Raw genomic sequence first — 25,576 nt, forward strand, 5'->3', positions numbered from 1 at the left:
AAATCTATTGAGGTGATTTGGTGACAAATGAGATTGTGTTTGCTAGATTTATGGATCTGTGATTAGGTTGCTTGCTGCATTCCATGCTGCAGCATGGCTTCAGTTTTATCCACTGTGTTATACCGGTTTCATATATATTCCTACACTTGTAAGTTCAAACTGATCAATACAACTAAGAGAAAATATTGCTCCATCTGTGCTATGTTTTTTCTTCATCTTTACACAGGCAGGCTCTTGAAAACACATCTGCACAACATTTCAGCCTCAATTTAACACTAATATCCTTTCTAATCTATTTCACAATCAATGTGCGCAAAAATGCATCCTACAAACTGGTGCAGATATGTAGTGGTCTCAGTAAAAATGTTAGCAATTGCTTAATCATAGATTAACCAACTCATGCATAGGGTCAAATAGCAACTGATGAGAAAACAGCAATATCAAACAACAGGACTAGTACCAAATGCATAGGGCATATACAATATCTTCAATTCACTAAACCACACTGTGTACAAATTGTAAAGAGTTGTGGTATTTTCTGTTAATGGATAAAAACTCCAAAGACGGTGCCATCCACCGCAAGGAGTCCATCAAGGCCGAATGAGCTGCTGTTGTTGTAACAGTCTCTATATCTACCGCAAGACACTGGAGACCGGGTAATGGAGAGCTTTTCTTTCTCATTTCTTCCGGAAATATACATATTTCAGGCTCATTAACATGTAGACATATTTTCTTGCAACTACCAAAATTTCCAAGAAAGCATCTCAGCCGATCATAGTGGCTTCTCTGCTCAATTGTGATTGTAGCCTCTGATAGATTTGGAGCATTCAGAGAAAAATTAAACAAATTGTTTCCGCATTCATGAAACCCAAGGCTTTTCAGATTCTGGCTAGAGATGTTGATAATCCCTGAGTGGCAAAAACATGTATCTAAAACCAACCTCTCAAGATAGGGAAATCTCGAATCGAGGCCTTTGAACCATTCAATCGGAAAGTGTGTATGAGAGAACTCGAGACTTCTGAGAGTTTGACAAGAGGCAATGTAGAAGCTTTTGTGCATATCAATGATATGACGACGAAATCCACGGTCACCACGGAATTTAAAGGATTCAAGATTTGTTGCTTCAACTCTAAGTTTGATTTCGCAGCTCATAATTTCCAAGTGTTTGAGCCTCGAACCTGAAAGTCTAACATTCCAGCCATGACACAAAGTTAATGACAAACACTCGATGGAAGGACACCCCGAATATAGGCGTGAGAATCCAGTGCTAGTGTTGAACCTCACACCTTTGAGAGACATAGTTTTCAATGATGGAAAGCTTATAATGTCGATGCTGTCCTCTTTCATATTCAAATTTTCCAACTTCAGAATGATTAAAGATTTTGCATTGTTGAGAGCTGTCTGGTGTAAGCAAAAGTATTTGCAGTTTGTGCCCTTGATCTCTCTTTTAAAGCAAATATCCAACTCTTTAACGTTTCTTTCCAAAGCAAAGCTCACTGACTTGTATATGGTACTGTCAGCAGCTCCTAAATATCTCATCCTGAGCCTGAACTTCTCCAGATACTTTTGTTTCTCAAAGATCTTCAAACAACTGGTTAAGAACTTACGGAACTCTCTACGTTGTTTCTTGTGATCATCACGCTGCTCGTTACCTTCATCCTCATCGATATCTAAAACGAGAACCGAAGAACACACGCTTGCCCATTCCTTGGAAAGAATGCTCGCCTTAACGACGTTCTTGGTGGAAAGATGAGAGACGATTCGGTTGATGACCAGTTCGGGTAGATGGGATGTGTACACACCCCTGGTGTTTTGGCTCTGATCCTCCTCCTTCTTGAACCTTTTGTTTCTGTTCGCCATGTTGATGCCTGATACTTTTCTCTTCTGCTTCCTTTGATCATTAGCAAACAAAACAAAAATCATTATATGTCACTAGCAAATTACAATTAAGTTCACCAAGGTGAACAAATTACATTGGGTTCCTTGTTTTTTTTTTTTTTCAAGCCAATAATGGGCTTAACCGGGCTAGGTGTGAAGCGGACTTAGGAGCCCACCCAAAAGAGGAAAAAAAAAAACTTGTTTTTAATTAAATCGTGCATGGAAAGACAAGCCGACCGGCGCCGAGTGTTCCAGAGAGAAGAAGAAAATAAGGGCTCGAAATCTCTATACTTCTCCCCAGAAAGCGATGATGGCGACCGCCTTGAGCTGCGGCCAGTCCATCTTCCTCTTCCCTCCTTCTTCCTCCAGCTCTCGGTACCCTTCTTCTCTCCTTTAACCTACCTTGTGTTTTCTTCACACCAATTCTTTCTTCTTCTTCTTCTTCTTCTTCTTCTTCTTCTTCTTCTTCTTGTGTTATTTTCCAAAAAGAACAGTGAATATGATAAGAAGGAAAAGATTTAAGTTTTTGGGAATTAATTCTCATAGGGAATGTTGGGTTGTGCTCAAAATGGGTTCTTTTATGAGGGATTGAATTCGAGAGATGGAACCCGTTAATGTTTTTTCAGAGTTTCTGCTCTGTTTTTGGTTTGGATTTTGTGATTGTTCTGTGATCTCTGTAATTGGAAGCTGGTTTTTTGTTGGAATTTTTAATAGGGTTTGTGTTGGTGTTATTCATTTTGTAAGTTTTGGATGTTTGCATCTTGATTAATTGTTTACCGTTGATATGTGTTAAGAACTTGGAAAGTAAAGTAGGTCTGGTGCAATGATATATGAGTAGATATTTGGCTAAATTATATATATATATATATAGTAAAATTGTGATGTTGGAGGCTGCCTACTATGGAATTCTCCCTGTATACAGTTTGTATCTGGTATCACTAGGTGATCACAGTATAAGATCAAACATAATAATTGGTTTACGGCATGGTTTTTTATTTACATTAGGGTAGCATTATGAAAATTAGGCACTTGGGCTTGAAAATTGTAAACTGAGGGAGGGTTTGACAGATATGAATTTTGAGGCGTTCTGCAGTTTATATGTATACACAAAGTTAATTCATATGAATGTATATGATCCAGCATAAATTTGCTAAACTGATACTAGTAAATTGGATATTTAGCACCTGCGTCGTGGTAACAATGATCAATCATCTCTATAACCTCTATCGAAACAGATACAGAAGGTGGGTACTAAGATAGATGTAGATAGATTTTTTTATGAGAGTGTTGCCATATTTACTTATCAATCAATAGAACCAGCTTCCTTGAGTCAAATAACCACCTGGATAATGGAGATAGATATATCGGGCGTTACTAAATTATAATGCTAGTATTATTTTGTGAAGACATGATTTGAGCTTTGGAAGATGAATATCAACTGTTTAACTTGTCCTTCAGTATTTTTAGCCTTATATTGTTTTAGCATGGAAGATATCAGTTTCTTTTTGAATAGTTTCATGTTTTCAGTAAGAAAATAATTGATTGCATTGGAAGTTTATACAGTAGAAGATTAATCAGCAGAATTTTATCACTGGATCATGATAAAATACTTCTTATTTGCAATTTAGTACATGGCCTAGTTCTTGATAATTTTTTATTTATTTTTGAATCAAATCATTATAAACTTCTTATTTGCTAATGGTTTTTAACTATGTATAATGATGTGAATCTTAGAGGAACCACCAAGCTCAACAGGGTTGCATGCAAGTTCAATCCAAAACCACTGCCTATATTTTTGACAAGCACACCACTTAATCCATTTCTGCCTGTGCTGCCCAGAGGTATGTCACTTTTCTTGCATCATACCTTTGTGAAAACCTATTTAAGAAAATCAATATTACATCAAGCCAATCCTTGGTCTCATGGTAAAATGATGTTTATGTAGATCCTTAAACTACTTTTGGACTAATAGTGATGAAATGCATCTATCCTTTTGAGCATTGAAAACAATGTACTGTTTATATGACATTAGTCTTTTGATATGACATGTATTCAGTCTTCCCATATCTTCCCAGATATGAATGCAATGAATATGTTCTTTGGAACATCTTAGAAATCTCGTATTATAATAATTCCCATTTTTCAGGATTGCCAAGCTTGGACCTTTCTGCTGCATCATTTACGGTGCTAAGGGGGAGTGAAGCTGGCCAGTCACAGAAAACATCCATTCTACTCAGACAGCGGAAATCTTCAGCATCGGTACAAGCAAAGAAGAAGGATAATAGTTCAATCACCATACCTTTCCCGAAAATGACTGAGAAGCCAGAGTGGTGGTGGAGAACTTTAGCATGTCTTCCATATTTAGCATCTATGCAGATGTCTGACCTTGGATTTTATATTATGCCGTTTGCAGAACACTATCAACTCTTTGGAGATTTGATTTATTACGTCCCTGGAGCAATAAAGAGGTTACCACAGTGGTTCCCAGTGACATATTGTTTACTGGCATATTACTTCATTGTGAAGAGGAAAGAGTGGCCTCACTTCTTTAGGTACCATGTGATAATGGCCATGTTACTGGAAACGATGCTGCAAGTGGTTGCACAAGGGAGCAATTTCTTTCCACTCATAAACTTGAACGGCACATTTGGCATAGAATACTGGGCGGCCATGGCGTTCTTGTATATCCTGATCTTGTTGGAGTGCATAAGGTGTGCTCTTTCTGGCAAGTATGCTAAGCTCCCATTTTTCAGTACTCCTGCTCTGGCTCATACTCTTTATACCGTAGAAGGCAGGCTAAGACCTTTCTAAGAGCGGGTACAGATCTTGTTTGGGTCTTATGATGAGTCTATGCTCTTCAGAGTATTATGTTCTATGTTCTTTAGAGTTGGTCATTATTGTACATTAATATTTATAAAATTATTGGATTGTTGGATTTGTGTCGAACTGAGGATATATTTGATACTGGATAGTCTGGCATCGACTTATTATTGATGAAGGCTTTGGTATTGGCTGGTATGTCTGTATTTCACTGTAGCATGCATGATACTAGTCTGTATTCATTTTGTTACGACTCTTTTGAGATAGGAGAAGGGAGGAATAGTTCTAACCATGCGGCTACCTCAATGATAGAAAATCATCATGATCGATCTTCACTCGTATTTGTCGTTGCTGATTGAGATGCAACACTCAATCAAGTAGATTAAGTAGATTAATATTGGCAACTCTAGGTTTTGCATGTTAACTCTATGAGATCAAATGATTCACTCTTATGGTTAACAACTTAATGACCCGCTTCGTAGTGCCATGTTAACGCTCACTTAATGACCATAATCAAGAACAAGAGCAAACCTTCTTTTTTCGATTAAGAAAGAAACAAATTACACAGAACAGGGGAGAGACTTTCTCCAAACAAAACAACCCAAGACAGAGTGACCAAAAGAGAGGGAAGAGAATCAGCTACAAAATTAGTTTCACGTCATACATGCTTAAAACATACTGAATTAAAATGATGAGCTAACAATCAAATATTAGCCGACAAGAGCAAAACTTTTCAAACATGCGACTTTTGAAACCAAACTCAACAATTAAACAACTCAATCTAGAATATAGATTATAGAGTAAACACAAGTAACTAATTAATTCCCAATGGAAACAGTGAGATCAAATGAAAACGACACCACCATTGATGAGTTGGGATCATCAAATTAATCTCATAGTCTCATTTTCACAAAGAACCAAAAACACCCTCCCCTATAAATAAATAAAAATAAAGGAACACGTGCAATTAGACTATTTGATCGTGTTGACAACCCAGAAGAAGCAGAAGCACTCTTCACACAATTCCACAAAACTCCCAACTGTAGTTGTCCCCAAGCGAAGACTGAACAAGGAACAAGGAACAACAACCAGAGCTCAACTTTGCTTTGCTTTGCTTCTCTTCTCTTACTGCATTCCCCTAAATCTCCGCCAATCCGACCGAACCCTAATCCTTCAAATCGCAATTCTCGTCTCAAAGTCTCCATCTTGGGTAAGATCCAATCACCGACACTTGATCCCATCTCGGGGATCTCCAATCCACCGACGGCCGGAGATTTCAGATTTGCGCAGAGAATGAGGCGGAGGGCGGCGGACTTCCGGCGGCCGTTGAGGGCCAGAAGGTTCCCGAATGCGTTTTGGTGGGTTCTGTGTGGTGTTGCAGTGTTGCTGTTTATCTATACTTTGAGCAGAGGTAGTCAGATTGAACCCAGACCTGTATTAACCACAGTACGTATACTTCTCTACCCTGTTTTGTTTTTGCTTTGTTTAGTTGTGGTGTTGGTTTGAGTAATGAAATCGGGTTTTGGAAGAAGTGGATAGTGATGGGAGTGAGTTTGGCATTTGGGTGCTTAGGCAATACAAAGATGTAAGCTTTAGAATCCAATTGTATGTTACTTGGTTTTGATAGCTGCCTGAGCTCATTGGGTTTGTATGTTTTGATTACTATGTATGCAACACATTGTAGAGTTATTTAGCTTGAGAATTAGCTTGATCTAGATGCTTAACTAGATCTTTTAGAATATGGCCGCTGCTCTTGTAGTGTTATATGATATAGAATCAAAGAGGGTGATGGACAAAGATGTAGTAAATTGGTACTGTGATTGTTGGGAAGTAGTTTATAGATCGCTTGGAAATTTATTGCAGTGTTATCAGTATTATAAATCAGATGAAGGTTGGATAGGATTGTTGTTTCTGTTGCTGCTGCGTAGGAAATTCTGGTCATATACTTATACCTCATGTTGTTTCCGTTTACATGTTGGCCCATTTGTTGTGTATTAAGATATATGTGCCTTGTCTTCCCTCTGCAGAGATATAGGCACGATAGAGTTATGGAAGGCCTGAACATCACTGAAGAAATGTTGAGCCCAAACTCAGTTGCCAGGCAGATCAGTGACCAAATAGCTCTGGCAAAGGCTTTTGTTGTGATTGCCAAAGAGAGTAACAACCTTCAGTTTGCATGGGAGTTAAGTGCCCAGATTCGCAACTCACAGATTCTTCTGTCGAATGCTGCAACAAGGAGACCTTTGACAGCCAGGGAATCAGAAACTGCAATTCGTGAAATGGCGCTTGTACTGTACCAAGCGCAGCAGCTCCATTACGATAGTGCAACCATGATTATGAGACTTAAAGCCAAAATACAATCTCTGGAAGAACAGATGAGTTCTGTGAGTGAGAAAAGTTCCAAGTATGGACAAATAGCTGCTGAGGAAGTCCCGAAAAGTCTTTACTGCCTTGGTATCCAGCTGACTAGTGAATGGTTCAGACACCCAAATCTGCAGAGGAAACTCAAGGACAGAAAAATAGAAATGAAAGTAAAGGATAACAGTCTCTATCATTTCTGTGTATTCTCTGACAACATACTGGCAACTTCAGTTGTGGTCAACTCAACAGCTCTAAGTTCCAACAATCCAGAAAAGGTTGTCTTCCATCTTGTAACCGATGAAATCAACCATGCTGCAATGAAGGCCTGGTTTGCTATGAACAGCTTCAGAGGAGTGACTGTCGAGGTACAGAAGTTTGAGGACTTTAAATGGCTGAATGCTTCTTATGTCCCTGTGCTTAAGCAGCTCCAAGACTCTGATACTCAAAGTTACTATTTCTCTGGAAACAGTGATGATGGGAGGACACCAATCAAGTTTCGGAACCCAAAGTATCTTTCAATGCTTAATCATCTCCGGTTCTATATTCCTGAAGTATTTCCTGCCCTGAAGAAGGTGGTATTCCTCGATGATGATGTTGTTGTCCAGAAGGATCTGTCTGATCTGTTCTCAATTGATTTGAATGGCAATGTAAATGGAGCAGTTGAGACATGCATGGAGACGTTTCACAGATACCATAAATATCTGAATTACTCTCACCCTCTCATACGATCACATTTTGATCCTGATGCATGTGGATGGGCATTTGGAATGAATGTGTTTGATTTAGTTCAGTGGAGGAAAAGAAATGTTACTGGCATCTACCACTACTGGCAGGAAAGAAATGTTGATCGGACATTGTGGAAACTTGGCACATTGCCTCCTGGATTGTTGACGTTCTACGGATTGACAGAACCTTTGGACCCCTCATGGCATGTTTTGGGTTTGGGGTACACAAATGTTGATCCTCATTTGATAGAGAAGGGTGCTGTGCTGCACTACAATGGAAACTCAAAACCGTGGTTGAAGATTGGGATGGAAAAGTACAAGCCCCTTTGGGAGAAATTTGTTGATTATACGCATCCTTTGTTGCAACGGTGTAATTTCCATTGATCTCAGACAAGGAAAAGCTTGTAACACTTTTGGTTCTCGGTCATGACGAATCTACTACTCTCCCACTATAGAACCAGGCACACACACAAGGAGATCCAACTTTTTTGTGGTCAAGAATGCTGATATAGCTTTTGCAGGATCAAGCGTGGGTAGGGCACTGGCCATATAGAAACATTGGTGTAGTGGTTGTAAGATGGGTGCTTAATTAGTTAATTTCAAATTCTAGTTTATGTTGTAGTATAGTTGTTTTACTTCCTATAAATCATTCAAAATTGTTAATGCTAACTATTACATTCTTCAAGACCAACTGTTGCACTAGGTTGAACTGTATAACCTATGTACTCCATATGGATATTCAGCTTCACATTCTGTTCAATGTATCACTCTTTGAATCATTTGAATGATTCTCAACCTACGACAGATTTGCCAAGGTTTTCTTTTTCTTCTCCTCAACGGTTTCAACTACCGGCAGAAATCTAACAGGGTGAAAGAATATGTTCGGATATTTTTCACTTTTCAATCATCGGTAATATCTCGAGTGATGCAAGATCAGAACTCACACATGCTGAGAGCGTGGGACTCCTCTTGGAAGAATAAATGAGAAGACCAATCCAGCAACAAGGTCGTTGTAGTATAGTGGTAAGTATTCCCGCCTGTCACGCGGGTGACCCGGGTTCGATCCCCGGCAACGGCGCCTTTTTTATATTTTTTTACACTTTTGAAACCACAGGAGAGTTCTTTTTCTTTTGTGCTCTTTCAGTTTGACTTCTTTAGCAATGCTGTTAATTATTAATAGTGTGGTTAATGGCTATGATTTAATTTACTTTTTGTTGATCATACTAGATAATGTACCCGCGCGTTGCTGCGGGTTAGAGGTTGCCACAACTATTATTTGGCAGTAATAGAGGATATACAAAGAAGTTGCATGTTAAGTAGGTACTCAAAATATAAAATTATGAAGCTGGAGAAAAAAGAAAAGAAGAGGCTGCAGAAAGAAAGTTATAATGACAGAACTGCGCTAGCGTAGTTTCACAATGTTGTGGTTTGAGCTCGTAAAAAATTGCTATATAAGAGATAGCTGCTCCAAATATGGTTACGCAATACTGTATAAATTGTAATTTAGCATAAAGATAGCTGCACTCTGGAGTGTATCCACCAAAAAACACACTCCTACTTTGATCAATGATGGAGTATATCCACAAAAGAACCACTCCTACTTTGATCAGTTCTCCTACTTGTTTATGTTATAGAAAGTGCAGTTAAAAGTCCAAACGAAGGCCACATATTGATCGCAATTTTGTAGTATGCTATGATTGAAGATATATAGACTAAATTGTGATGATCTCTAAGATTTTCTCTGGTAATTTGTAATGAGGAGCAGATTTTGGTTGCCTCCATTGTTCTTTATTTTTTTAGCTGCATTTCCGGCGTTGGGTTGCTGGGTGCTTGATATTCTATTGTATCAGAGCGTTTGGGATCTGGACGAATGCCTCTCATCAGGAATTCATGATTCATGTTGATTTCTATCTAAAATATATGGGTCTCGTGGATTGTTCTGTGAGTTTCTGCAAGAATTTTTCTCCTTCGTTGGCTATTTCAGTTGCTATTTCTTGGCATCAGTGACCTAAAAGCTGATATGCTAGCCTTCCAAATGTAGTCTTTGCTTGGTTAACGATGTCAGTGATTGCAATATACATGAGTAATTAATAAGATTGTCAGCAGGTGCATAACAGATGAGCATTTATAGCAATGAGTACTGGATATCAATATACCATGGAAGAGGAGTATTGGCACCATAGAGCACACAGATGGATCCATCACTGTCATTGTCTGGTTTCAGCTGCTTGAAGCAGTTTGGAGTGGAGCAAGTTTTAAACCACCAGTCATTCCGAATTGAATATCTCACAATTGTGGCTTTGCATGTGAAAGTTTGATTCTCTTGTAGAAAACATTGTAGGGATCAATGCTGAAATAGGTATGAAAAATGACAAAAATTTATAAACTTCTCTGCTATGAAAAATGACAACATATCTCACAAAATTTTATTTGACCTCCCCAAATTTTTTGAACATTGACTAAACCCAAATGCACTAAAAATAGGACATCTCATATAATGTTTCAGCAACAACTAACATCTCAAAAAATGCTAGGTAAATGAAAGAAAAAGATTGCATGAAAACAATTAGCTCCTTTGTTATTGACTCAAAAAATCAGGGAGGAGCTCTCCATAATAGCTTATATAGAGCCATTTAGTTTAACGGATGTAAAGAACTAAAGATGAATAATTATATTTCAATCGTCCACAGTTGGCGGACTTTTTTCCGCCAAAATAGATATCATTAAGGAAACCATCAAAAACAGAACAAAATACACATAGAAAACACCCACCAGCATCCACATCCAAATGAACATAGGTAAACAAAAACACAATCAAAAACACCAAAATCATAAGCAAACACATGAAGCAATCCAAGCAACAACAACAACCCATAGATCACAAACACACAACAAAAAATATAACAAACACAACCCACAAATTGCAAACACAACAACATAGGTAAATGAGAAACAGTTACGCACCGAAGAAATCACAAATCCAAGAAAGGAAAGCAAATCGCAAAAACGGATGAGAAGGAAACAATTGGGGAAGAAAGAAAGGGAAGCAAATCGCAAGCCACCATCCTAGCTAAACCACTCTTGTAAGCAACAACCCACAGCTCTCTCGCAAAAGAAACAGAATATAGAAGAAGAAGAAAGCAAAAAAAAAAAAAGTAAAGAAAGGAGGATAAAATTGGTAAAGCATTGTAGGTATTATGAACAGTACATGTGAACAATATCGTAAATAGTGTTTGTCAAATTAATAGATAGTAAATATAAGAACTCGTGATCTTCCATTTAAATTCTTGTAAGGACTTTGCAATTTCAACTCTAGGGAGCACGACAAATTCTTTCCGGATCAAACATAAAGTTAGCTATTCACACCTTTGAAACATAGTTTAAAACATAATCCCCCATTACTCGTTCAACTCTTTTGTTGTATCATTGGATGTGAAAATTATTTTACTGTGTATCAATTATATACAGAAATAATATATAGTGATAAAATCATGTATCAACTTAATTTAAATTGAGGTAAATACGAATTAATATGTTATGTCAAGTAACTTGATGTGAATGATTATGACGGTGAATACACTATTATATTGTATTTTTGGTGAAAATTTATCAAATTCAAGTAGGATATGTTGTTTGATATCAAGGTTGACCATTTCCTAGCTTGTTCATTTTGGTGCAGCATTTCATGATGATAACAGTATCATTTTGAATTGCAATTAACAAATTTGACATATGGCAACATCATGCATGCCGATAAAATCCATCGTTAACTCTTAACTGCCGGCAGATTGGAATTTACACATTACTCCTCCTCCAATACTTCACTAGATAAGTACTTGGTTAGCAATGTTTTTTCTTCTCGATCATAAGTCCTAACGTCTCTTGCATCACTCCTCAGTCCTAGCTTACAATCTCTACTATAAAATGCATTCCTTCTCATCACTACAAATAAACATTCTTATTTAGTTATTTTAGTTGTACCACATATGGTTTTCAAGATCACTCAATATACATATGTTTAGTGCATATGATCGGATTATGACATATACTGATCAATGCTCCTCAATAGTGAAAGTTTTAGTAGACTATTAAATCATTATTATGTGTATAAAGAGCACATCTTTCACGAAGGTGTAAATTAGATTACAACTTCATAAGAAGGAAGATTTATTTGCTAGATACATGAAAATTGCAATCTAGTTATACATTTGTAATTAGCTAACTAAAATGTGAAAAAAAATCTATGAACATCATATTGGTCTTCACAAGGATATTTCAGTCATTTCATCTCCAAACCCCTCACACGCCGGCGAAGATCCCACGAAATCCAATTTGCCGCCATTTCACTTCTGCTAGTTTGTTTTTGGTCTTATCTGATTCCCCAAGAAACACTCACTTTTGAAATCCCCAAACCCTATTTTGAATTCGAATATAAAACTTAATCATCCAAACACACACACAACCCCTCTGCAAATTGCCACAGAACCTCGCATCTTGCAGCTTCCTTTTCTCCCCACGTAGCACCCATACGGCCATACCCCCTTCGTTTGCTCTTCAATATTCTCAAACACACACACAAGTGACACAACCCTGTTCTCTCTCTCTCTCTCTCTCTCTCTCTCTCTCTCCATGGATCAGTCTTACAAACCCAGAAGACTCAAATCCCGGGAAGTAAGCTCACGCTTCCTATCTTCCACAACCCCTGAAGCCTCCACGCTCCCTCTCTCGCCGGCCCGGAGAAAACCTAGCTCGCCGGTACCTGACACTCGAAAACCTGATTCTTCCATCTGCGGCGGTCTATGGCCCTCTGCAACAACTCCCTCCGTCAAGAGCTTAGAATCTCTCGCCTCTCATCTCGTAATCGATAGACGCCAAGATCGTACTGAACGTAATAACCCGACCTTAGTCAGAAGCAGAAGCCGAAGAGAAGTTTTTGATAACGAGAAAGATAACGCTAAAGAGAATCACAGACCGGTCATCGGAGGGTCGGCGAGGTACACCGGAAAAGTCAATTTTCCCGTAAAATCGTCGCCGTCGTGGACTTCGACTTCAACGTCGTCAAATAAACTAGCGGTGGAGATAGCTCCGGGGAGATTCTCCGTTGATGGAAGTGGTCTATATCAGAACTCATCAGCTCGGCGAAACTTTGATAATTTCGCCGACTCTCTCGATTCGGGATCGGAGATCAGTGACGCAGGTTCCGGCGCAAATATTGGGTCTCCAAATATCGCTGCTCATAGCTCGACGGCGAGCTCGAGTTCGAGGAAGTTGGGGGTTGAGGTTTCGTCTAAGTACATGAGTGATATTCAAACAAGGCAACATCGGAGATGGACGTCGGATTCTAGTCTAAGGAATCCGGTTTCGGCCGAGAGCTCTTCGAAAATGAACAAGTTTAACCTTAAAAATGTGATCAAGAGGGCTAATTCGTTGACAGGGGCGACGCAGTGGGCGTTGTCGCCGGGGAGGAGCGCCACGCAGCCGTTGTCGTCGGAGAGTTTAGGGAAGTCGAGCTCGTTTTCAAGCTTGAAGCCGCCATCTAGTCCTTCAAAAAGTAAGGGGGTGGAGAAGTTGCTCAACATGGGGTTGGACTTGTTCAAAAGTAGAAAATCTTCAAGGTCATTGGTGAGGTCTAATTCCGGCTATGGTCTGTCCGATACCAGTCATCAACTCCGGTTGCTACATAATAGATTGATGCAATGGCGGTACGCAAATACAAGAGTTGAAATTGTAAATGGCAATGTTGGTGATCAAGCACAGGTTAGCTCTAGTTTTGGGTTAGTATGTTTGGTGTGTATGTTACTTTCTTTAGGGCTAACGTGCATGTTCTTATTGAATGCTTTGGCAGAACAAGTTTTTGAGTGCTTGTGATAGTCTTATGAAGTTGCGGCAATCTGTGTTGCACAAGAAACTGAAGCTTCACAAAGAAACCCTTAATATGAAGCTGAACTTCATTCTACATTCTCAAGTTAGCCTATTACTATCTAGTAAAGAATTTTTGTTACTTGGTTAACGATGATTGTGTGTACGTGCATTAATATGTTGGTTATTTGTGCAGTTTAAGTCATTGGAAGAGTGGGGAGATATGGAAAGGCAACACATGGGAGCAGTTTCTATGATGAAAGAGTGCTTACATTCTGTTGTTTGCAGGGTACCTCTTGTTGAAGGTGCAGAGGTAGGCCGAGACTGACCGATTGTAATCGAGCTTCTATGATGTTACTTTTCTTCTGCTAACAAGACCAAGCATGTGTAGGTGGATACTCAATCAGCTGCCACCCATCTACGCAATGCCTCAGATTACTCAGCTTCCATTAAGTTGATATTGGCTACATTAGCTCCCTCGGTATGTTTCAGCTCAAAATCCTATACTTACATGTGCATATCTTCTCACATGTCATTAATGTTAAGTGGACTAACATGGAAGCTGGTTCTGAAACAGGCTGAGCAGAGTGCTGAGTTGCTTTCAAAATTAACAGGGGTGGTTGCACAAGAAAAGTTGCTTTCTGACGAGTGTCTCGAGCTCTGTAGAATCATATCAGCACTAGAGGTAATAAAGGAAAGATCTATTTGTTATTCATACACAACCCTATATATGTTTCAAATTTCACCTACTAAATTGTAAGTCACAGAGTTAACAAGAAAGTGACTAGCAACTATATATAGTCTTTGATTTCATGGTAAACTTGTAGGAAATGAATGCAACTCTTATGAATTTCTTTGATTTTGTATGAACAGATGGAAGAGAGGAGTGTGAAGTGTAGTATTATTCAGTTGGAATCATGGAAACAAGAGCATATTCAGCTGCAGCAGCAGCAACAAGGATAGGATACCATGCGCGCCATGACTCTTTCTGTTTTTTTTAGGAGTGATAAGATGAGCTTTCTGTAAATAATCATCAAAATATATGTTTGATCACTAACAGATGAACCTCAATTATTTTTTTAGGTAATTAATATTTTTTTCATTGAGTGATACAACTGTAGAGTCTTCAATCTTGATTACTATATCAGTGAGATATACAATTGATTCTTCCATCATCATCTTAGTGCTATTCATGTTACTTTTTGGTCAACACGTACTAGTACTTGAGATCAGGTCTATGAGAAGGTATATGTCAACTTTCATTTAGAAAAAAAATAAAAAATTCAATGACGCAGTCAAATCCTATTCAGGTCCTTGTATGTTAATGGCTACCATGAATTCCTCTTTCTATAAGCCCCTTATTAGTACAAATATAACCTCAACATAAGTTTCCCACTTTAGCAAACAGAAAATTTCATATAAAATCAGCTGCCAAGATGAACGATCTGTTTTCCGATAATTCATTCAAACGATACAAGGATCTTGAGCATCAGGTCTACATTGATGATGTCCGCAGCGAGGCGTGGGATGAGACTGTCAATCTCGATGGATACTTCAGGAAAGTAGAGAATGTGAAGGATGACATGGGAGCTGTGGAGAAGCTTTACAAACAGCTCGAGGAAGCAAATGAGGAGAGCAAACAAGTGCATGATGCCAAGTCCATGAAAGGGCACCGTGCCAGGATGGACTCAGATGTTGAGAAAGTCTTGAAGCTTGCCAAAGTCATCAAGGAAAAGCTTGAAGCACTTGAACTCTCCAATGCTGATCAGCGCAAACTCCCCGGATGTGGACCAGGATCATCTTCTGATCGAACAAGAGCTTCAGTACTCAATGGTTTGGTGAAAAAGCTTAAGGCTATGATGGATGATTTTAAGGGCCTAAGGGCCAAAATAGCCTCGGAATATAAAGAGACAGTTGGAAGGAGGTACTTCACAATAACAGGTGAGAAGGCCAACAAAGAAATGATTGAGAATTTGATTGCCAGTGGAGATGGTGAGACAATAGTTCAGAGGGCAATCCAGGAACAGGGCCGTGGTCAAATTTTGGACACAATTCAAGAAATCCAAGAGCGACGCGATGCTGTGAAGGAGATTGAGCAGAGCCTCATTGAGCTGCACCAAGTGTTCCTAGACATGGCTGCGTTGGTTGATGCACAAGGGCAGCAACTGAATGACATCGAGAGCCAAGTCGCGCGTGCGAGCTCGTTTGTCAGGGGAGCAACTGTGCAGCTTGAGGAAGCTAAGCAATATCAGAAGAGCAGCAGGAAATGCATTTGCATTGGTATAGTTATCGCCTTTTGTTTGGTTATCATTCTTCTTTTCCCCATTCTGATTCACTTCAAGAGTTAATGAAGCTCGTTTCTGTCTCAAAATTCTTTGAACAAAGTCCTAATGTATTTTGTTTTTCTATGATCTGCCCCATGGAAGAAATAGTGATTCGTACCAGAAAATTGTAATAATTCCTACCTTTATGTGCTGTGATATGCGATTTCACTTGATTACTTTGGAAACAATTCATATTCTATTAAAACTAAGGAGACTAAAATTGACTCATATTAGTCATATATACACAAAAAAATTAAAACCAGCCACACATATACTAAATTACAAAAAAAAATCTAGGCGCTACCTTGGTAGTGGGCAGGCTTCCAACACTCCATGCGCCACTGGATGGCTTTGTTGTAGAGGCCTTGATGAGATTTAAAACACTTTGAGGAGATGTGAGAACTTGTAGAGTCCTTGATGAGATTTAAAGCACCTTGAGGAGAAATGGGAATAGCTTGAGGAGTTTGAATGGTGAGCTCGAGGAGATGGTGTGATGATTGATGAATGAATGTGGTCTCGGTCTCTTCTTCTCTATTTCCCACAACAACCTTAATTGTGTTTGTATATGATTTGAACTCCTCTTTTTACTCTACTCCTCTGCCGTCAACCTCTTATTGTCATGGTCTCTTTCAGTCTTTATTCTGTAAGAAGTAAAGAGTAAAATTCTAAAACATACTGCACTAATTTCTGCCGAGATCTTCAATCATAATCTGTAACGACTCTAAAATTTCGATCCTAAAAACTCAAAATTTCAAAGTCGTTAGAACACCAAAACAATCTCAATGAAATCGAAATCATTTAACGTGCACAGCGGATCATCACTGAGTTCTCAATACAACTCAGAAAACCAATTATTACAAACCAAACTTATAATTCAACATTATAACAATTGGAAATGTATAATCCTCACAAGATAGTCACACCAAATCCTCACGCAAGCTGGAGATAAATAACTTCAAGTCCTCTGAGCGGTCCGTCAATTCCCGCTAATCCACACCTGCGGAGTTATCCACTACACCATCGAATTGGTGCACCGGGATTGTAAACACAAACCCGGTAAGCTTTACAGCTCGTATGAGTAAAATGAAAATAAAATTCGCATATTAATGTATATACGAAAATCCACAAATCAAACAAATATAAATGCACTCATGAGTCAATGGACGGCCCATCTGGTTGTCCCGAATAAATATGAAAAGAAGCTCTCATGAGAAATTAAGTAACCCTTCTGGTTATCCAAATGCATTTATAATACGGGTACCAAGAACGCTGGTACACATTTGTTACCCCTCTCGTAATACACCGCCGATATTGGATAGCCACCCGCTACCCAACATCCAAAACAATCTGAGTACCCATGAGCAGATAACCACCCGTTACCTCACATGCAGTACTAAGGCAGACAGACTAGAGCTCTAACTGTATCGTAACTTTCGCCCGGCCAAAGGCTAGGTTTCGACTTGCCAAACACGTACAATAATCTCACATCATATTGTACCAAAAATCAGGTCCGAAGACAATTCACATTTTAACAATCTCAATGTTAAAAATCACGTACAATAATCTCACATCATATTGTACAATTCAAATCACATGCTCAATATAATCACAATTAAATCATAACAGTATATTATATAGCAAACTATATATATTCGTACTTATTTACCATTTATACAACACATATATAGTCCACTATATCTTATACATGTCATATTTCACCACACATGCTCAATACACAAACCTCCGTCATCGAAATAACCATTTCTAATGAATCAATAACAGTATATAATAAAATAAACTATATATATATGTACTTATTACCATTATACAGTATATATGTAATCCACTAAATTGTATACATGTTGTAATTCATTATTAAATACTCTTGCAAAATCTTGAATCACCACGAGGGTAGATTCGTAAATATGTGAGATTTTACTCACATTCTTTCCTGCGTGCAACATCCACGACCCTCACGACCCTGAAAGTAATTTCCTCACTCGTTTCGTCAGTCACCTAATAGCACGATAAATGCTTAGAAAATGATACTTAAAATATCAGGTGACGAGTTCAGCACAGCTAAATGTTGTTCATAAAACATTATTCACGGAACACTGTTTATGTTTACTACTCACTGTTTTTACTAAACCACTGTTCACAGTTACTGTTTTACCATAACAATGTTCAAAGTTACTGTTTTACCATGACACTGTTCACATTTACTGTTACAGATCACCATTCACAGTTACTGTTACAGATCACTATTCATGCGGAGTTACTATTCATTCGGCGTTACTGTTCACCGTCCGCCACCAATCATCACCAAATTTTACCACCACAACCTAAACAACATTTCCAACAACTTCCTAGTTGACATCAAGGTCTAAATCCGAGTCTAAACAGTCCAAACAACGAAGAACATGAAATCGACACTATTCACAAACCCTAGAAATTGAAATTTTGATTCAGGTACTTACACTTCGATTTGGCTCGATTCCTTTTGTGGGAATGTTGCTGGGACTGAGACAAGCAAAACCCCCCAAGAATCTCGAGCCATGGTGGCCGGAGGAGGCGGCGCCGCCACAGCAGTAACTTCCGGCGGTTGCTACACCGTGTGTGGTTGTCGCCGGAGTGCAAGGCATAGCCCAAAAGATGGAGCTCGTCGAGCCCGTCAGTTTGATAGGTGGCACGACACGAGGCGACGTCGGATGGTGGAGAAATCGGCCGGAGAAGGTTTTTGGGTCGGGTGAACAGTACCCGAGCTCGGGTGAACAGTACCCCGATCTGATTTTTAGAAAAAATCTGATTTTCTGATTTTTAATCTCCTCTCCTTCCTTTTATACTATTTCCAAAATCGGAAACGAACTTCCGACGTTAATAACTTTTGCATCCGACGTCCGATTCGAACGCATTACATGTCCACGAATTCGTATCGATGAGCTCTACGACTTTCGTGAAGGAAGTTTTTGCAACTGAGCGACGGAATAAAAGTCGATCTATACGTTGCGGTAACGTTACGTTTTCTAATTAAACGATCCGAAAACGTTTCCGTTTTTGTTTTGAAATGTCGCAAACCTTCAATTGTCGTCTTGAATTAATTTCACAAGTTTAACACTTAAAAAAATACTCGACATTTAGTTTCTAAAAATTCGGGTTATTACATTCTACCCCCTTAAAAGGAATTTCGTCCCGAAATTCAAGTTCACTCAATAAACAACTGTGGGTATCCCGTCTTCATATCCGACCCTAGCTTCCATGATGCATCACCTTCATCATGATGGCTCTACAATACCTTGACTAGCTCCACTTCCTTCCTCCAAAGCTTCTTTGTGGATCTATTCAAAATACAAACCGGCTCAAAACAAAAGTGGTATTTTCCTTCACCTCAATGGTGTTATGATCGATCACATATGCGACACATCAGGATCATACTTCCTCAACATGGAAATGTAGAAGACGTTGTGAACGTCCGACATGCTAGTAGGCAAGGCTAGTTTTCCCACCTTCTCGAGAATCTCAAAGGCCCAACATACCTCGGTCAACTTTTCTTTCTTGTCAAATCTCACTACACCCAACTTTGGGCCAACAGATAGGTGATCGACATGGTCTACCTTAAGTGCCTCATAGGGTACCATGCCGATGCTGGAAGGGTAATTGTCGTTGTAGGCGAACTCAATCAATCTCAAATGATTTCACAGCTACCTTAAAATCCAGCATACAAGCTCTCAACCTATCTTTCGTTACCTCAAACTTCCTCCATCAGACAATCTGTCACATGTCCTAACAATAATAGTCGAATGTGAGCTACTCAAAATATAATCATCCTCCCGAAACATAATGATGTTTTCAGCATGGAGGCGTCGACGCCCTCTTTTGTCTAGTTCACCACTCTCTTGCGATTTGACAGACTATCCTCACGTCATTAGTTAGCTCCTACCACTAAGCATGGTCAAAACTCTCAACATCTAACATGAGTCAAATTAATGATTAACACATGCCTACTACTTTCATCACACATAGTGGTTTTCAAATAAACGTGCTTTATCACGACAATACCTTCATGACTTCACCACAATGCATCGCTAGAATAACGAACCTACCATTCCTTCCAATCAACAAAATAATCTCCTTTCATGATCATCTTATTATAACCATAAAAAGTTGTCGTGCATGATACCCACTCAAGTACCATATTTGTATCGGCAACACGATAAAGAAATCTTAACTCATTGAGTTCACAACCACCACAGAACACCACCTTGGATTAAGAATTACTCTAAAAAAAATTCACCAGAGAATCGACTAATATACACACAAGGCAGTAGAGAACCTCTACCGCCACCACAAGAGTGACGCATCACGCATCCCATCACACTCACCAAAACTTACCGTCAAAAATTAATTACAGCTTCCTGCTTCCATGAGAGGTATGCCACAATTTGGGGTTCAAACAAAGAATGTATTTATCTCTCAACGGTGAAACATGAAAAATTAGGTGAACTTTACAGCGCAAAATCCAACACGACCACAACCGAGATATACTTTACCCCTGGTTCATACATGCCTCAAATGCATGACATACGGTCCCACACAAATGCCCCAGTGCATCATCTAAGATATTGGTTCCTCCCACCGTTGTAGTACTAATAAGTTTAGTAATTACTTCAACAGAACCCGATATTAGGTCCACCATCTCCTCAAAACTAACCCAAAATGATCGCTATACCACCACTCTAAACAGTTGTTTCTTTACTTTCATTAAGAACCCTCATGGCCAACGCATTCGGCCAAAATAACTTCTCTGCAAGCAGTAATATAATTGATTACTCTTTATCGTAAAATTTATCCCTTGTTGAACACTTCAGTCAACTTCGCCTTATCCAACAATAAACAATCTGATGCATAGAGGGAGAAAAAACTCTAAGTCTCCAACACTAACACCACTTGCAATTGAAAAGAAGATTTAGTCCTCAACCATTTCTTTACCAGTTAGAAGGTACTTGTCACGACCAATTCGTTAAAACACCACTAAGCTAAGGTCATCTCATACCTTACCTTCAATAGAGTTACTTCACCGCCACTGCGTCTCATTTGGACCAGTGGCATTGTGAAGTTCCAATCCCCAACACCAAAATAAATAAATCCTGAAAGACCAACGTTCTCATTTAAATGCTCATCTAGCAAATAATTAGTTCATATCGCCACATTGAGATTTCTCCATCACCTTATATTTCTTGCTCAGCCAAGAACAATGCGTAACATCAATTGTCTATAGCCGAACCAAAACAAGTTTGGAATGTCACGTCGACAAAATGTGAATCTCAATTCAATAATTGTATTACCACTTTATGGACGTATCATACGCCATACCACTCTGTTACCAATAGCGTTAGAGATGCTAGTCACGAAAATTTTCGTTAACCACCTCCAACCTATGGTCTACACATCTCTTACCTGAACATAATATCTCAACCTTGTTAGGCTTCAACTTAGATTAGTTGCATAACTAAAATCTAGTCCTTAACATTTAAACACTGAACATCCCTCAATATAGGGTCAACGCTCTCTATCAAGACTCCTTGATAGTTCTCTGCCCTGATAGGAAACTATATACTCAAACCTGTTAGCATTCCAGTATTTGGATCGCATGTCAAACTCAGAGAGTATTGTAGCCTCTCTAAGCTGATCGCACTAGTCATTAAGTCTTTGAATTCATTTGTCTCATCCATACGGCGTCTTCGTTATAGGGGCTATAACACAGTATCTCCTGAAACGTCTCACTTTACTCTGATATCACAACGATGTCTGTGATAGCTACTTCAGATCCACATACTCAACATATGCCATGACTCAAACTCTCATGACATTATCCGCCTCGAGTCAAAGATACGAAACTCTGGTTTTCTGGGTCTACGAATGAACCCACCATGTCAAAACAATCAATCACCGTGTACTGCGTACTCAACCAATCAATTCCTATGATCACATCATAGGTGTGATCCGGAATCACGATCAAATAAGCAGAGAACTCTCCACTTCCACTCACAATAGGACAAGCCTTTCATTGTCTCAAATTCGAGGAACACTCCAAATGCGAAGTGACACATAAAGAGTTTCTCATAGATGTAGGAGTCAATCCTACCATCTCCTCTACCGAACTATCACTAATAAGTGTCGATATCATCTTCTTCTCTCTCAGGGTACTCAATCATCTCAAAATAGATTATGATGCCCTCGATCCAGTGGTCCACTACCATATGATCCATGCCTCTATGAAATAAGACGTTGACAGACGATTAAAGTCCTTGATCAACTTAACACACGACTATCGTCGTCTCTAACGACAGCAGCAGGGTCAACCTGTTCTACCCGAGGAGCAGCCTCCTCCTAAAGGTTCTCCACATTGCGGACTCGGCCTGCAACCCTACCTCGGCTGCGACCTCTCGTCCGTCCTCGGCCATGTTCACGGCCCTTTTTCCAAATTCATCACCATTCAACAATTAACACTCAGTCATACATGTGAAGTCTCGAATTCGACAAAATAGATCCAACCAATATCAATCATGAAATTTCAGAAGAATGTGAATCATCGGAGTATCGTCACAATACTCTCTACAGGACCAAATCATAAGGTATGGCTCCTAACACTCTCGCGTATCCGGCGACATATCAATACCGAGGAGCATGTGATGGGTGCCCGCCTGCAGTCGGATCATCGCTCCCGGATGATATTGATAATCACCAAATACGCACTTAGGCTCTGATACCAACTGTAACGACCCTAAAATTTCTAGCCTAAAAACTCAAAATTTCAAAGTCGTTAGAACACCAAAACAATCTCAATGAAATCGAAATCATTTAACGTGCACAGCGGATCATCACTGAGTTCTCAATACAACTCAGAAAACCAATTATTACAAACCAAACTTATAATTCAACATTATAACAATTGGAAATGTATAATCCTCACAAGATAGTCACACCAAATCCTCACGCAAGCTGGAGATAAATAACTTCAAGTCCTCTGAGCGGTCCGTCAATTCCCGCTAATCCACACCTGCGGAGTTATCCACTACACCATCGAATTGGTGCACCGGGATTGTAAACACAAACCCGGTAAGCTTTACAGCTCGTATGAGTAAAATGAAAATAAAATTCGCATATTAATGTATATACGAAAATCCACAAATCAAACAAATATAAATGCACTCATGAGTCAATGGACGGCCCATCTGGTTGTCCCGAAGAAATATGAAAAGAAGCTCTCATGAGAAATTAAGTAACCCTTCTGGTTATCCAAATGCATTTATAATACGGGTACCAAGAACGCTGGTACACATCTGTTACCCCTCTCGTAATACACCGCCGATATTGGATAGCCACCCGCTACCCAACATCCAAAACAATCTGAGTACCCATGAGCAGATAACCACCCGTTACCTCACATGCAGTACTAAGGCAGACAGACTAGAGCTCTAACTGTATCGTAACTTTCGCCCGGCCAAAGGCTAAGTTTCGACTTGCCAAACACGTACAATAATCTCACATCATATTGTACCAAAAATCAGGTCCGAAGACAATTCACATTTTAACAATCTCAATGTTAAAAATCACGTACAATAATCTCACATCATATTGTACAATTCAAATCACATGCTCAATATAATCACAATTAAATCATAACAGTATATTATATAGCAAACTATATATATTCGTACTTATTTACCATTTATACAACACATATATAGTCCACTATATCTTATACATGTCATATTTCACCACACATGCTCAATACACAAACCTCCGTCATCGAAATAACCATTTCTAATGAATCAATAACAGTATATAATAAAATAAACTATATATATATGTACTTATTACCATTATACAGTATATATGTAATCCACTAAATTGTATACATGTTGTAATTCATTATTAAATACTCTTGCAAAATCTTGAATCACCGCGAGGGTAGATTCGTAAATATGTGAGATTTTACTCACCTTCTTTCCTGCGTGCAACATCCACGACCCTGAAAGTAATTTCCTCACTCGTTTCGTCAGTCACCTAATAGCACGATAAATGCTTAGAAAATGATACTTAAAATATCAGGTGACGAGTTCAGCACAGCTAAATGTTGTTCATAAAACATTATTCACGGAACACTGTTTATGTTTACTAATCACTGTTTTTACTAAACCACTGTTCACAGTTACTGTTCTACCATAACACTGTTCAAAGTTACTGTTTTTACCATGACACTGTTCACATTTACTGTTACAGATCACTATTCATGCGGAGTTACTATTCATTCGGCGTTACTGTTCACCGTCCGCCACCAATCATCACCAAATTTTACCACCACAACCTAAACAACATTTCCAACAACTTCCTAGTTGACACCAAGGTCTAAATCCGAGTCTAAACAGTCCAAACAACGAAGAACATGAAATCGGCACTATTCACAAACCCTAGAAAATTGAAATTTTGATTCAGGTACTTACACTTCGATTTGGCTCGATTCCTTTTGTGGGAATGTTGCTGAGACTGAGACAAGCAAAACCCCCCAAGAATCTCGAGCCATGGTGGCCGGAGGAGGCGGCGCCGCCACAGCAGTAACTTCCGGCGGTTGCTACACCGTGTGTGGTTGTCGCCGGAGTGCAAGGCGTAGCCCAAAAGATGGAGCTCGTCGAGCCCGTCAGTTTGATAGGTGGCACAACACGAGGCGACGTCGGATGGTGGAGAAATCGGCCGGAGAAGGTTTTTGGGTCGGGTGAACAGTACCCGAGCTCGGGTGAACAGTACCCCGATCTGATTTTTAGAAAAAATCTGATTTTCTGATTTTTAATCTCCTCTCCTTCCTTTTATACTATTTCCAAAATCGGAAACGAACTTCCGACGTTAATAACTTTTGCATCCGACGTCCGATTCGAACGCATGACATGTCCACGAATTCGTATCGATGAGCTCTACGACTTTCGTGAAGGAAGTTTTTGCAACCGAGCGACGGAATAAAAGTCGATCTATACGTTGCGGTAACGTTACGTTTTCTAATTAAACGATCCGAGAACGTTTCCGTTTTTGTTTTGAAATGTCGCAAACCTTCAATTGTCGTCTTGAATTAATTTCACAAGTTTAACACTTAAAAAAATACTCGACATTTAGTTTCTAAAAATTCGGGTTATTACATAATCACATTCCAATTTCAATGAGGATGGACCTCCCTGGACAGTTGGAGAATAGGACTTATCAGAGTCCATCCTTGACACCTCTACTCCATTTCAAAAACTTCAAATGCATCACTTAAGCGCCCGTTAACATTATGTTGCCTCACAAATTAAATACCTTATAACAATAAGGAAGTTAATATGACATTTTTAAGGAAATAAACAAGTACAACTATAAGGATTTACACTATAATATCCTTACATAAAATGCTCTTATCACATTTCTAGAATATTGATCAATTATGACTCTAAAAAGACATGAATCTTGTAACTCGATGTATTATTTTGTGAGTGAACGTAGGTTTTTTTTTATGTAAGGGCTAGTGCGGCTGTTCTCAAGTATTCATCAATGAAACTGTCGAATAGAAGGGGGAACGTGAAG

General features: G+C 39.1%; 5 protein-coding genes and 1 non-coding gene across 6 annotated transcripts; 5 read left to right on the forward strand and 1 right to left on the reverse strand.

The window, feature by feature from the left end:
• Nucleotides 1-495: 495 nt before the first annotated feature.
• Nucleotides 496-1,860, reverse strand: LOC126797341 (FBD-associated F-box protein At4g10400-like). The gene has a single exon (XM_050523982.1). The coding sequence runs from the start codon at nt 1,858-1,860 to the stop codon at nt 496-498; it is 1,365 nt and encodes a 454-aa protein (XP_050379939.1).
• Nucleotides 1,861-2,120: 260 nt separating this feature from the next.
• Nucleotides 2,121-4,876, forward strand: LOC126801125 (protein TIC 20-IV, chloroplastic-like). Its single transcript, XM_050528591.1, has 3 exons — nt 2,121-2,253; nt 3,613-3,719; nt 4,025-4,876. Exons 1-3 carry the CDS (start codon nt 2,186-2,188, stop codon nt 4,687-4,689), a joined length of 840 nt encoding a protein of 279 aa, XP_050384548.1. The 5' UTR covers nt 2,121-2,185; the 3' UTR covers nt 4,690-4,876.
• Nucleotides 4,877-5,722: 846 nt separating this feature from the next.
• On the forward strand, nt 5,723-8,469 carry LOC126801124 (probable galacturonosyltransferase 10). The gene is made up of 2 exons (XM_050528590.1): nt 5,723-6,144; nt 6,726-8,469. The coding sequence occupies exons 1-2, from the start codon at nt 5,992-5,994 to the stop codon at nt 8,166-8,168; spliced, it is 1,596 nt and encodes a 531-aa protein (XP_050384547.1). The 5' UTR covers nt 5,723-5,991; the 3' UTR covers nt 8,169-8,469.
• A 321-nt stretch (nt 8,470-8,790) lies between these two features.
• On the forward strand, nt 8,791-8,862 carry TRNAD-GUC (transfer RNA aspartic acid (anticodon GUC)). The gene has a single exon. It is a non-coding gene; the product is annotated as a tRNA-Asp (tRNA).
• Nucleotides 8,863-12,372: 3,510 nt separating this feature from the next.
• On the forward strand, nt 12,373-14,659 carry LOC126800210 (QWRF motif-containing protein 3). Its single transcript, XM_050527526.1, has 6 exons — nt 12,373-13,541; nt 13,630-13,749; nt 13,840-13,956; nt 14,035-14,124; nt 14,221-14,328; nt 14,517-14,659. Exons 1-6 carry the CDS (start codon nt 12,414-12,416, stop codon nt 14,604-14,606), a joined length of 1,653 nt encoding a protein of 550 aa, XP_050383483.1. The 5' UTR covers nt 12,373-12,413; the 3' UTR covers nt 14,607-14,659.
• Nucleotides 14,660-15,079: 420 nt separating this feature from the next.
• On the forward strand, nt 15,080-15,991 carry LOC126799945 (syntaxin-125-like). The gene has a single exon (XM_050527207.1). The coding sequence runs from the start codon at nt 15,080-15,082 to the stop codon at nt 15,989-15,991; it is 912 nt and encodes a 303-aa protein (XP_050383164.1).
• Nucleotides 15,992-25,576: the final 9,585 nt, after the last annotated feature.

Source organism: Argentina anserina, chromosome 6 (genome assembly GCF_933775445.1).
Source record: "Argentina anserina chromosome 6, drPotAnse1.1, whole genome shotgun sequence".
NCBI lineage: Eukaryota > Viridiplantae > Streptophyta > Magnoliopsida > Rosales > Rosaceae > Argentina > Argentina anserina.